Source organism: Notolepis coatsorum, assembly GCF_963971535.1.
Source record: "Notolepis coatsorum genome assembly, chromosome: 17".
Classification (NCBI taxonomy): domain Eukaryota; kingdom Metazoa; phylum Chordata; class Actinopteri; order Aulopiformes; family Paralepididae; genus Notolepis; species Notolepis coatsorum.
In genome coordinates, this window is record NC_140181.1 from 27,103,380 (window position 1) to 27,116,938 (window position 13,559).

The 13,559-nt window shown below is 43.8% G+C and overlaps 1 protein-coding gene across 1 annotated transcript in view; it reads right to left on the reverse strand.

The window, feature by feature from the left end:
- Nucleotides 1–13,559, reverse strand: part of LOC311243985 (plexin-A4-like) — a gene marked incomplete at its 5' end in the record, with an annotated part of 191,190 nt that overhangs the window by 65,644 nt on the left and 111,987 nt on the right. The window contains 3 exon segments of the mRNA XM_084333393.1: nt 9,390–9,606; nt 9,851–9,986; nt 10,413–10,639. Of these exon segments, the coding sequence (XP_084189519.1) occupies nt 9,390–9,606; nt 9,851–9,986; nt 10,413–10,639 (580 nt within the window).

The window sequence follows — 13,559 nt, forward strand, 5'->3', positions numbered from 1 at the left end:
ATCTTCTCTGGCCCCCTGCCTGTAAACCGGCATGATGATGAGTTCGTGAGTAGGACAGCTTGTCCGTCTGCAACACTACTATCACCGACATCTAAGAAGGGAGATCCCCCCTTGAACGGCCCTTCTAAGGTTTCTCTCCTCCACATTGCCTGTGGAGCTTTTTTTCCCTATTGTTAGGTTTTAGTGAGTTTTTCCTTACCTTCGCGTGGGGTATGTCTGGGAGTGCTTGCATTCTTTCATTTATTTGCATTCATCTAAAAAATGTTTGGACCCTATGGTGTTCTTGTTCTGTTCTTGACTTATTGTTATGTTGTCTTCTTGACTTGTTTAAAGAAGACCTGTACGGCCCATGGGGACATTAACGTGTGTTGTCGGGCCCTATAAATAAATTTGATTTGATTTGATTTGATCATCATCATTATTATTATTATTATTATTATTATTATTATTATTATTATTATTATTATTATTATTATTATTATTATTATTATTATTATTATTATTATTATTATTATTATTATTATTATTATTATTATTTTTTTTTTTTTTTTTTTTTTCTATATTTTTACTCCCTCTTTTATATAGCTTCTCTCTCTTGTAAAGTGTCCTTGAGTCTGAGAAAGGCGCTTCTCTCTATAAATTCAATTTATTATTATTATTATTATTATTATTATTATTATTATTATTATTATTATTATTATTATTATTATTATTATTATTATTATTATTATTATTATTACTATTATTATTATTATTATAATAATAATAATAATAATAATAATAATAATAATAATAATAATTATTATTATTATTATTATTATTATTATTATTATTATTATTATTATTATTATTATTATTATTATTATTATTATTATTATTATTATTATTATTATTATTATTATTATTATTATTATTATTATTATTATTATTATTATTATTATTATTATTATTATTATTATTATTATTATTATTATTTGTTTATGTTGTTTTCGGGTAGATTTTCCCATTCAAATATATTGAATATGAACACAGATTATCAAGTAGTCAGATATTGCAATCCAACATTATCTGTATGGAATCGAGCTTTAAAAAACCATCTCTCTACCACTAGCACATACGCTCAGAAGCGTGCGCAGTGCCGCGCACACACACACACACACACACACACACACACACACACACACGTGCCGCGCACACACACACACACACACACACACACACACACACACACACACACACACGCGCGCGCGCGCGCGCGTGCGCGCACTAGGGATGTGCATCTCCTCACTGAGGCCGATGCGATGTGCATCTCGATACGGTGCCAACGATACGATACATTAACGATACATTTGAAGCACCGGGCGATGCGATGCGATATGATTCACCCCCTGTTGATATACGATACGATTCGATACGATTTGATTCAACATAATGCGATTCGGGGCGATACGATGCGATTCAACACGATGCAAAATAATAATAATAATAATAATAATAATAATAAATAATACAATTTTATGGTATGACAGAGGATTTGGTTGTATTCCTTATATGCAGCTTATATTATTATTAAAAATAAAAGAATCTACTGTAAGACAATTTATATAAAAACTCTTGGGTGCCTAAGAAGACTTTTGCATAAACTGTCTTTTCTATCCACTTTAGCTAAAAACACACACGATTTATTTATCATTATTATTATTTTGTTGTTCCTATTTGTGAATAATCATGCACTGAAATGTCAAATCACGTTCCATTTGTACCTGTACAATATGGTGAATAAAGTAATCTGAATCTGAATCTGAGAGAGAGAGATAGAGAGAGAGAGAGAGAGATAGAGAGAGAGAGAGAGAGAGAGAGAGAGAGAGAGAGAGAGAGAGAGAGAGAGAGAGAGAGAGAGAGAGAGAGAGAGAGAGAGAGAGAGAGAGAGAGAGAGCCTCCCCGTCTGAGCTGCCCCGTCGACAGTTGATGATGTCACACACTAGACTAGGTCACTAGGATGCGTCTATAGTACTTTCCGACCGTAGCATTATGTCAACATCACGGAGCCAGGCTGGATGGATTGCATGAAGCGATATAATTAAGAAATGAATAACCAATAAATGTGAAGTTATCTTTGAACCCCTGTTGTCAAGCGTCTTCAATATACCCCCCCCTCCTCACTAATGTTACTGGTGTTGCAGAGTCACTTTAGTTAGACACTAGTTTAGCGTTAGCTGAACGGCTAACTGGCGTTAGCCAGAGGCTACTAGCGTTAGCATGTTGAGCAATTCTATTCATGTCTCCTCGACTTCCACTGTTTGTTGATAACTGTGACGCGGCTCTCGCCTTATGTAGTAGCAAAGCAATAGTATCTGCTGTGTGTCTGTGTGTGCAGTCACAGTGCACTGCTGACAAGTGGATGAGAGGAAATTATATCAATGCATCGGTTTTTGACCGATGCAAAGACGCTACAACAAGATGCATCGCGAGTTCAGCCTGACATTTTGCCGACGCGGACTTATTCCACCGGTGCACTTGCATCGTGAACGTGTATGCCGGCGCACCGATGCAAATCGATGAATCGTCACATCACTAGCGCGCACGCACGCACACACACACACACACACACACACACACACACACACACACACACACACACACACACACACACACACACACACACACACACACACACACACACACACACACACACACACACACACACACACACACACAAAATATCATTGAGAGCAGCATCTTGATAAAATGTGCTTCTACAATCTATGCTATTGCTGGATCTTGAGTCATATTTGTCTGACAGTTTGTTCTGAATTTCATTTGACATTACAGGCTCGCTCGTTACAAGCACATAAACAGTCCATTGAGACAGGACTGAAACAGAGAGGTATAGAAGCTGGTAGAATGCATCTGAGTGGTCCCCTCAAAGATCCAATGTAATAAAAAAAGTCAACCAACAAACTCGATTCTTGTACCGGATCTCCTCACTGGTAAACAAGAATACCCTGAAGACTCTGGCAGGAGCACTCATTCAAGGGTACTACGACTATGCTTGCACCTCATGGTACCAAAGCACCTCAAAGGCGCTAAAAACAAAATTACAAACATCTCAAAACAAACTGGTCAGACTACTGCTTGACCTTACTCCTAGAACCCACCTCACCCCTGCCCACTTTGACAACCTAGGATGGCTTAGAGTAGACGACAGAGTACAGCAACTTGCAATGTGCCTGGTCTACAAGATACACTACACGACCAAGGTACCCATGTACATGTCAAAATACTTCCCAAAGGTCAGTGAATACCACGATCACAACACCAGAGGGAGCTCCACAAATCATGTTAAACCCAGATTCGGCTCAAAAAAGGGACTAAACACGTTTCACAATTATGCCACATCAATGTGGAACGCCCTACCCAAAGCCATAAAGGAATGTGAATCACTACCCACTTTCAAAAACACTCTAAAAAAACACCTACGGGAGACTGCAATTCGAAACTGGCCCCTGTAAATGTCCTAACCCAACCCCCTCCAATGTACAGTAAATTACCAAGTATGGTCTTGTCAATATTCCAATGTACAATTTTGCTTGTACAGTTGTACAGTGTCCCCCACCCACCCCTCCTACCCCAACCACCCCCCACCCCCACCCCCCCACCCACCTCCAATGTACAGTCCCCCCCCCCCCCCCCCCCCCACCTACCCAACCTCCTCCAATGTACAGTTTCTACGTCAAATGTATATACTCTTTTTTCTGGACTCTTTTTGTATCACAAACAGTACTGTATTTGCAAATCTGGTATGTCATAAATGTATAGATGTAGCAGTACTGTCTATCTGTATGTCATGTATGTCATATATGTTATGATGAATTGAAAATGAGGGACCCTGATGTAAACAAGACGAAAGTCTTTCTCTGGTCTGCATCCCCTTAACAATTGTATGTATTGAGCTGTACTGTACTGTACCCATTCTGCAATCTGTTAATAAAGTTTTCAATCAATCAATCTATTAACTTGTTGAAGACTACTAAAATATGTCCCCTTTGGGGCGCCCGCGTGGCGCACCACGTTACTGCGCTGCAGACATACACGGTCGACCCGGGTTCGTCTCCCGTTCCTGGATGGATTTGCCGCATGCCCTCCCCCCATATCTTCTCCCGTCCTTCCTCTCCTCTGCTCTCTGTCGGTCGTGTCTGACCAGAATAAAGCTGTAAAAATGCTCAAATAAACATTAAAAATAAAAATATGTCCCTTTAACTGAATCAGCGCCAGGCCCGGATAATGTCGGGTTAACTCGCCAACAGTTCAGCGCCAGACCAGAGTATAGTCGGGTTTTCATCGTTATTTCTTTTATTCGATATTTCCATTCATTACAGGCACATGGACTCGGGGTTAACATGGGGAATCATCCTGAGAATGCCAAAGTGCAATACGGGCCGCATCTATGCCAAATACAACGCCGTTCGGTTTCCGCGTAGCCGTTTTGCGCTCTGATTGGCCGAGCGTGCGCATGCGCATGAGCCGCGACAAGCCTCTCTGCCTCTGCTGCCGCTGTATGTTGGAGAACCAGCGGTCTTCCGCTCCTCCTCACTCGAGAGTGAGAGCAAAGCCGCGCGAGGGGGCGGCACCTCGGCACAGCTCAGCCCTGTGTGACACGAGCAGGAAGGAGGAGATGGGAGTCCTTCCAATCGGAATATGTTGTTTCTTTACACATATGTTGGATTATGAATATGTCTTTATAGCTACAAATGAATGACTAATTCGGTCAGAAAGCAGTAACACAACAGTTGCAATGTTGTGTTACTGCTTCTCGGCATAAGCCCCATAATAAGACCATCTCTGGTTTGCTCCAGCGGACACCAGAGCTCAGCGATGCCGCTCGCGGGAGCATATTCTCCCCGCTGGCGATCGCAGCATGGAGGGTCGCGGACCAGCCTGGCAGCAGAGGGCAGAGAGGCTTGTCGCGGCTCATGCGCATGCGCATGCGCATGCGCGCGCTCGGCCAATCAGAGCGCAAAATGGCTACGTGGAAACCGAACGGCGTTGTATTTGGCATAGACGCATACTGGCCGCATCCACCCAGGTGGCAGTATCGAGCACCCTTTGAAACATTATATCTTGGCCTGTGCGGCGATCAAAAGTATCCGGTCGGATTTTTATTTGTCGGGCAAGGGGAGCGGTTGTCCTGATCGGATTGAGAAGCATGAAATGTGTGGCGGATTATGTTGGCGACACGATCAACACCAATACTGAGACTCGCGATCAGATAATTGGAATATTCTTTTTGGGGTACATCCAATGGGTAGGTTGAGCATTGACAAATACAAACGTAATAAAAACAAGCTTGAAATTTAAATGACCAATTCTGCTACATTGAGCAAATGTAGGGAACGCTTGTCTCATGTCTTCTTATTGATCTTTCAGACCAGCGCGCAGTGAGCCTGTCCTCATTTAAGTCCATCTGGCGGAAATTTTGTTTCACTAAGTGTCGTATGAGACGTATTCGTCGTATGGCTGGATGTACTGTACCAAACCGTGACGTCCATACCGTGAAGTCACGGGGAGAATACACGTACCGTTACACCTAGGGATGCCCCCCGGACCCCGGTTTTAAACGGGAACCGGTACTATATTAGAAAATACCGGAGTATTTATAAGCTCCGACGTCCTCGGTACTGCTATCGATACTCTAGAGAAATTATTATTATTATTATTATTATTATTATTTAAAAGTTGCGAACGATCTCTCCTCTCTCTGTCTCTGCACGAGAAGCGAGTCGCAGCGAGTCATTATTACACACACTCCTCGCGAGTCGCGCTACACATACATACGGGTACTCCTTAATGAAAGCGCTGTCAATAGTATGCAGCTGCAGCACGTCAGACCGCAGCGCTTACAAGCCCCGCACATACAAGCCCCGCACACCTGATGTGCTGCAGCTGGAAGCATCTCAGCGCTGTCTCCGTGCTGACGCGCGCTGCACACAGACACAGACAGCTCTGCATGGACTGAGTCGTGATGGCGGATAGAGCGAAGCGTTCACAAGTGCAACAAAACATTTGCCAGTAAGGGTGGCAATACGAGCAATCTATCAAAACATTTGTTTGCAAAACACTATATTAGTTTGCAGAAATGCGCCGTATTCGACTGCCTTGCGCGCAGTGGTCCATCTGCATCCACGTCCACTGCAGCCGGTAAGCCAAGATACGGAGTTTCCTAGGCTAATAACAAATTATTACAAATAGGCTAATAAACAAAATAATTGTTTAGCTACAAATACTACAATCTAAAAACTTTTTATAGATCGTCAAGCTGAGGTCAGCCACCAATGTGTCCCAGTGAGCCCACCACACATCCTCCCTCTACCTCCACCACCCAAAGTCCTTTCTCCCTAGCAGCTAGAGGAAAGATGACAGAGGATAGGGTGAACGAGTGTCACAGGGCTGTGACAAAGTTTGTTGTCAAAGGCCTGCACCCGTTCTCTACAGTGGAGTCCAAGGACTTTAGGTAACAACTAATCATTCAGTGTATATCGTTTTTTTTGTATACATAGTTGTCTAACTTGTCTGTTGTTGTTATAAGTTATTATTGAAGCAGCTATTCCCACCACTCCACACAAATTTACAATAATTCAATCATTTCTAATCTTTACTGTAGGGAGATGACCAATGCTCTCAACTGCAAATATAAAAATCATAAAAAAATTATCAAAAAGAACCGATAAGAGTATCGATAAAGTACCGAACCGTTAAGCAGTATCGATAGGAGTAGTAGTATCGATAAAATCCTAACGATACCCATCCCTAGTTACACCCCTACTAGAGAGTGATTTTTACTAGAACCTGTTGAGTTATAATCATGAGATCTTAGGTTTGTTATAATCAAGAGACAATATGACACAGGCGACAGCTTTCGATTCCGTGCATGCTTTATTTAACTCCCCCCCCCCCCCCGTCACACATCAAGGTTCCTACCGCACAAAGGTTCCTATACAAATATAACCTAATACTACATCTCCCTTCCTAGGATAAATAACTTTCCCTGAACTTAGGATAAATAACTTTCCCTGAACTTATAACAGTCTCAACAATCAACCATAGTAGCTAAATATAACTAACTAATAATATTTTCCGCTTCTTCTGTATAAAGTTATTTGCATTTATACAACACATTAGAACAGTAACTTAACTTCTTTCTTAGAGAAGGGTGGGGTAGACTGCCCAGCCCTTCTGCAGAGTGTGAGGATTATTCTGCCCCATATCTCACTCTGTTCTTTTTTTTATTATTATTATTAGGGACTTAACTACGTGTGCACACAAAGTCCTTTAGGTGCCCTGTAGGGCCCCTCACTCTAGGTGGGTATCGTCTCTCAGTCATTAAGCTCTGTGGCTGCCGCTGCTGTTGGTTTTGAGTCACTTTAGCGACATGTGTCTCCACTACATCTGTTTCACGGTTCACCCATGGTGTCGTCTCAGGTAAGTTGGTTTCAGAATCTGGAGCCACCAGGGTTGGGGAGAGGTGAGACCTGTTTCTCCGTAGGGTACCTCCTCCGGGTGTCTCCACAAGGTAAGACCTGGGTGTGCCTGCCATAGACACCACTGTGCCTCGCTCCTTAGTGTCTCTGATCCACACATGTTCACCCGGTTGGAAGAGGGGCAACTGATGTGTTCTGTGTCTTCGATCGTAGTTCAGTCGCTGTTTTTGTCTGTAAACTTGTTCTATCTTTCTTAGTTTTTCTGTGTGGGCACATCTTGGTTTTAGTTGGGACGGGATGACAGGAACAAGAGTTCTGATTTTTCTTCCCATGAGAAGCTCCTTGGGACTGAATCCGTTTGCGAGTGGGGCGTCACGGTAGGCCATTAGAGCAAGGTAGGGATCACTTGACTTTTTGATCAGACTTTTGATAGTTCTCACTGCGCCTTCTGCCTCCCCATTGCTCTGTGGAAAGCGAGGACTGGACGTCACATGGCTGAAACACCAGTCCTGTGAGAACTTGCGGAAACACTCTGATGCATACTGTGGGCCATTGTCCGTGCGGACCTCCTCTGGGATCCCATGATGAGCAAATATTGACTTGAAATGCTGGATCATTGCCTCTGATGTTGTGGATGTCAGTTTGGCGACTTCCACATATCTGGAATAATAGTCAACGATGACTAGGTAGTGTTGGTTGTTGTTTTGAAACAGATCTGCTCCGACAGTGGACCATGGTCTTGTTGGGAATTCTGTTGACATCATCGGTTCTCTTTTGTTCACCCTCTCACGTGCACATGTGTCACAGTTCTCTACCATCTTTTGCAATTCCTTGCTAAGGCCTGGCCACCATACTGACTTTTTAGCCCTCTCCCTACATTTTGTTATCCCGAGATGTCCTTCGTGCAGCTTTTCCAGTATGTCAGCTCTGAGTGCTGCTGGGATGACTATTCTCTCCCCCTTTAGCATCAGTCCATTTTGCACCGTGAACTCTCCTGAGAGTGGCAGGTAGGGCTGAATCACGCGTTCTATGGAGAAATTATCTGGCCATCCTTCCACACAGTACCTCTTAAGCTGGCATACTATGGGGTCATTGTCTTGGTGTGTTTGGATCTCTCTGAGCATTTTCTCTGTAGCGGGCAGGCTTGTCATGATGGAGTCGACATACAGGTTTATTTCTTCCTCTTGTATCCCGTCTGCTGTGCTGCTTACAGGAGCACGTCTGCTGTCGCAATGTTTTTGCCCGCCACATGTGATATGGTGTAGGAGAACCTCATCAGTCTCATCCTAAGACGTTGTATGCGTGGTGGAAGTTGGTCTAGGGTCTTCGAGCCTAGCAGAGGGACCAGAGGTTTGTGGTCTGTCTCAATGTGGAAGTCTTTCCCAATGAGGAATTCAGCAAACTTCTCACAGGCCCATGTGGAGGCCAGTGCCTCCTTTTCTATTTGAGTGTATCTCTGTTCGGTGTTGGTGAGGGCTCGCGAGGCATACGCCACCGGTTTCCATGCTTGTTCAGCTTGCCTCTGGAGAAGGACTGCACCCAGCCCATATGACGAGGCATCAGCGGAGACCAAGGTTTCTGCGTTTGGGTCGTACAGTGTCAATCCAGGGGGTGTAGTCAGTTGTTTTTTTATATTAACGAAGGCCTCCTGCTGTGGGGGCCCCCATGCCCACATGTTTGACCTCTTTAGCATATCTCTGAGTGGAAGGGTCTTCTCTGCCAGGTGAGGCAGAAACCTTCCAAGATGATTTACCATCCCCAGAAATCCTCTCACTTCTCTGACAGTGGACCATGGTCTTGTTGGGAATTCTGTTGACATCATCGGTTCTCTTTTGTTCACCCTCTCACGCGCACGGTTCTTTCATGGCTTTCACTGCGTACACTTTGTCTGGGTCTGCGCTCACCCCTGACCCTTCGATGACCTGTCCCAGGTACTTGATTTTGCTCTTGGAGAACTCACATTTTCCAGCATTGAGCGTGACCCCTGCCTCCTGGAGTCGTGTCAGTGCCGTGCGTAACCTCTCATCATGCTGTTGTTGTGTGGCTCCCCAGATGAGCACATCATCCATCCGACACACAATGCCTTCCAGACCCTCTAGGATTTGTGTCATGCGCTTCTGAAAGTGCTCTGGTGCAGACGATATTCCAAAGCACATGCGGTTATAGCGATACCGTCCAAATGGTGTCATGAAGGTGGTTAATAGCAATGACTCATTTGACAGTGGAATCTGCCAGAAGCCTGAGTTTGCATCCAGCTTAGAGAACACTCTGGCTCCGGCGAGCTGTCCCAGTGTGTGTTCAACTGAGGGAAGTGGATGCCTCTCCCTCTTGACAGATTTGTTCAGTTCAGTGAGGTCTGTGCATATTCTCACCTTTCCCGTCGGCTTTGGAACCACCACCATTGGTGCACACCAGTCCGTTGGCTGTTCCACCTTTGAAATTACTCCCTGTTGCTCCATGTGTTTTAGTTCTTCCTTTACTTTTGGTAGGAGGGGGAGGGATATCCGCCTAGGAGTGGAGACAGAAAAGGGCTTAGCCCCTGGCTTTAATACAATATTGTATTCTCCTTGCATTTTCCCCAGACCATTGAAGAGCTTTGGGAATTCCTGTTTCACATCTTCTTTTGAGACTAAAGCTAGGCTGATGGCATCCAGCCTTGCCACCAAGTGCAGTGCTATGGCAGCTGACCGGCCTAGCAATGGTACGGCCAGTTCCTCCACAACGTAAACATCCTGTTTTGTGATCCTCTCACCTTTCTTGAGTGTGGCTGTGAATTTCCCCTTTACATTCAGTGGCCTTCCTCCTGGCCCCTTTAAAGGCTTTGTTGATCTCCCCATTTTACTGAGCTGCTCCTGACTACACATGGTCTCTGGCACTGCTGTTACATCCGCACCTGTGTCTATCTTCCACACAATGTTGCAGGTCCATTTTTACTTCCGTCATCCATGGACCTTCATCTGAATTGACAGTCAGTGAGCCAAGGAATGAAGCCTCTTCATCCACATCGTAGTCATCCCCCTCATAGTCATCCCTGTCATCTGTCAACGTGGCTATGTGCCCCTCAGTGCTCCTTCTAGCTCTGCACACTCTGGCATAGTGTCCCTGCTTCTTACAGTGGTTACACAGCGCTTCCCTAGCCGGGCATTTCTGTCGGCTGTGGCCTTCCATGTCGCCACACCATATACACTGTGTCTGCTTAGAATTCATTTTCTGTGCTATTCTCTTGCCTGCCTGGAATGACTGTGGCTTGGCTTGTATGTATTTCGCTCTGCCCCGCTGCTGGGCCTGCATACTATCAAGCTGTGTATTTGTAAAGTCCTCTTTAAAGTTTCTCTTGAGAGCTTTTTGTTGTTTCTTTACCTGCTCACTCTGTCTAGCCTTGGTTACAGCTTTTACAAGTGTTAGGTCAGGGTCCATTTGCAACTGTTCTGAAAGTCTTGAATCCCTCAGCCCAACCACGAGTCTGTCTCTCACCATTTCATCATGCAGTGTCTCATATCCACAATGTTCGGCCAGGCAATGCAGTGCAGTAATAAAATTATCTGTTGACTCCCCCGGCTCCTGCTGCCGCTGGTTAAACTTGGCCCTCTCGAAAATGACATTTCTGCGTGCTATGAAGTGAGCATCCAAACTGTCTTTGACCGTCTCATACTCAACCTGCTCTCCGTCGCTCAGATGCAGAGAAGTCAGAATATCCTCAGTTTCTTCTCCCATAGTGTAGATTAATGCATTCACTTGGTTTTCTTCTGCTTGGGTTTCTAATCCCGACGCAATCCGAAAACGGTCGAATCTTTTTATCCATTTTGTTCAGTCTTCTGCCTTGAAGGTGAATTTCTCTGGCGGGGGAACTTGAAACTGACTCATACTTTCGCTTTCGCGCCGTTGGGCTCGCGCCGCTGTCTCTAAACTCAAACTCAAACTCAAACTGTACTAACATTACTGTAGCAGCCTACTCTAAAGTCTATACTACTTAGTTAACGCTATATCTAATGTTCAATCCCGCTTCTGACACCATGTTGAGTTATAATCATGAGATCTTAGGTTTGTTATAATCAAGAGACGATATGATTTCGATTCCGTGCATGCTTTATTTAACTCCCCCCCGTCACACATCAAGGTTCCTACCGCACAAAGGTTCCTATACAAATATAACCTAATACTACAGAACCTTCAACCTCAGACCTCAGATACCTGCAGACGCAGAAGCACTTGAACCTGATACAAACAAAGAACAATATTACATGTTGTAGTTGCGGTGGGTGGTAGACTCAACATATCACCAGTCTCTCACCACCCCACCACCCCACCCCCCCGCCCCCAAATGCCAAAGAGAAAGCAGAGCAGTAGTGTGATGTTCCAAATTATTTTGCCACTGAAAGAGAGAGAGCGAGCGACAGAGAGACGCCAGGCCCAAGACCTACAACAAACACCAGCGAGCCATCAGAAACACAGAGGGCCCAGGAAGACAAATGAACCCCCTCTCTCTCTCTCTCTCTCTCTCTCTCTCTCTCTCTCTCTCTCTCTCTCTCTCTCTCTCTCTCTCTCTCTCTCTCTCTCTCTCTCTCTCTCTCTCTCTCTCTCTCTCTCTCTCTCTCTCTCTCTCTCTCTCTCTCTCTCTCTATCTCTATCTCGCTCTCTCTCTCTCTCTCTCTCTCTATTTATCTCTCGCTCTCTCCCCCTCTCTCTACATACAACTACATACAACCTCATATTACAGTAGTGGTTACCCAGTACTGTGTGATTCAGTCTTTAAACACTATGTGTGTGGGTGCGTGTGTGTGTGTGTGTGTGTGTGTGTGTGTGTGTGTGTGTGTGTGTGTGTGTGTGTGTGTGTGTGTGTGTGTGTGTGTGTGTGTGTGTGTGTGTGTGTGTGTGTGTGTGTGTGTGTGTGTGTGTGTGTGTGTGTGTGTGTGTGTGTGTGTGTGTGTGTGTGTGTGTGTGTGTGTGTGTGTGTGTGTGTGTGTGTGTGCGCGTGTGTGTGTGCCTGTGTGCCTGTGTGTCTGTGTGGCTGTATAGAATAGCAAACATCAATGTGGTCACCATAGTAACCAATACCATATGGCCTGGGGCATGCTGGCAGATTTTTACAGGGAATCTTGTTAATGTGGTTGGAGGCTGGCTTGGGAATTCTCCTCAAGCATGTTAAGGGCATTTGGGAATGCTGTCTGAAGGAATTGGGTTGTTTTGTTTTTCCCCAACTGAGGATTCCATTGACTCTCTTTGGAATACCGATCGGGCAATCAGGTTCAAACGAGCCAATCTATATGTGTAGTTAATTGGTTCAAAGAGTCTTTAGAACTGGGGTTTCAGCTGGGAATATGAACACCATTCCAGTAATCTACCTGAGCTATCTTAATTTGTCTGATAACTACAATTCTGTTCTCGGAATGCCATCTGACTAGGGATATTAAGTAGTAGATACATACATAACACACATAATTTGTCTCAACTCAGCTTTTGTATTGGCTTTTTGTTTTTTTCAAGTACATTTTGTTAGTTGTTTGTTGAATCAAGTACATATGAGTGATATAAACATGTAATAATCTCTCTCTCTCTCTCTCTCTCTCTCTCTCTCCCTCTCGCTCCTATTTAGTTGATTCAACAAAAAAAAGTCAAAGAAAAAACCTTGCTTCACAATAGGACATTATTATTATTATTATTATTATTATTATTATTATTATTATTATTATTATTATTATTATTATTATTATTATTATTATTATTATTATTATTATTATTATTATTATTATTATTATTATTATTATTATTATTATTATTATTATTTTAATTTGTGTGGGAATCTGTTTTTCCCGCCGGGAATACCGTGAGGTAAAATACTGTTCCAGTAACATGCTTGTGATAAAGACACTGGAGGGTTTATGAGGCATTTTTTTTTTCAAATTGGGAATATTGTTAATGCACACAGGATCAAACATGTAATCAATACCATGCAGTTAATGTTTTCTAAAGCCGAGTATAGGGGACATAGCAAGGGTACGTTGTCTGTGACAGGGTTAGCCGGTTAGGAACTGTTAGTGATGCATCTGGGGGAGCCGCTTCAGAACTGAAACATGTTATTAC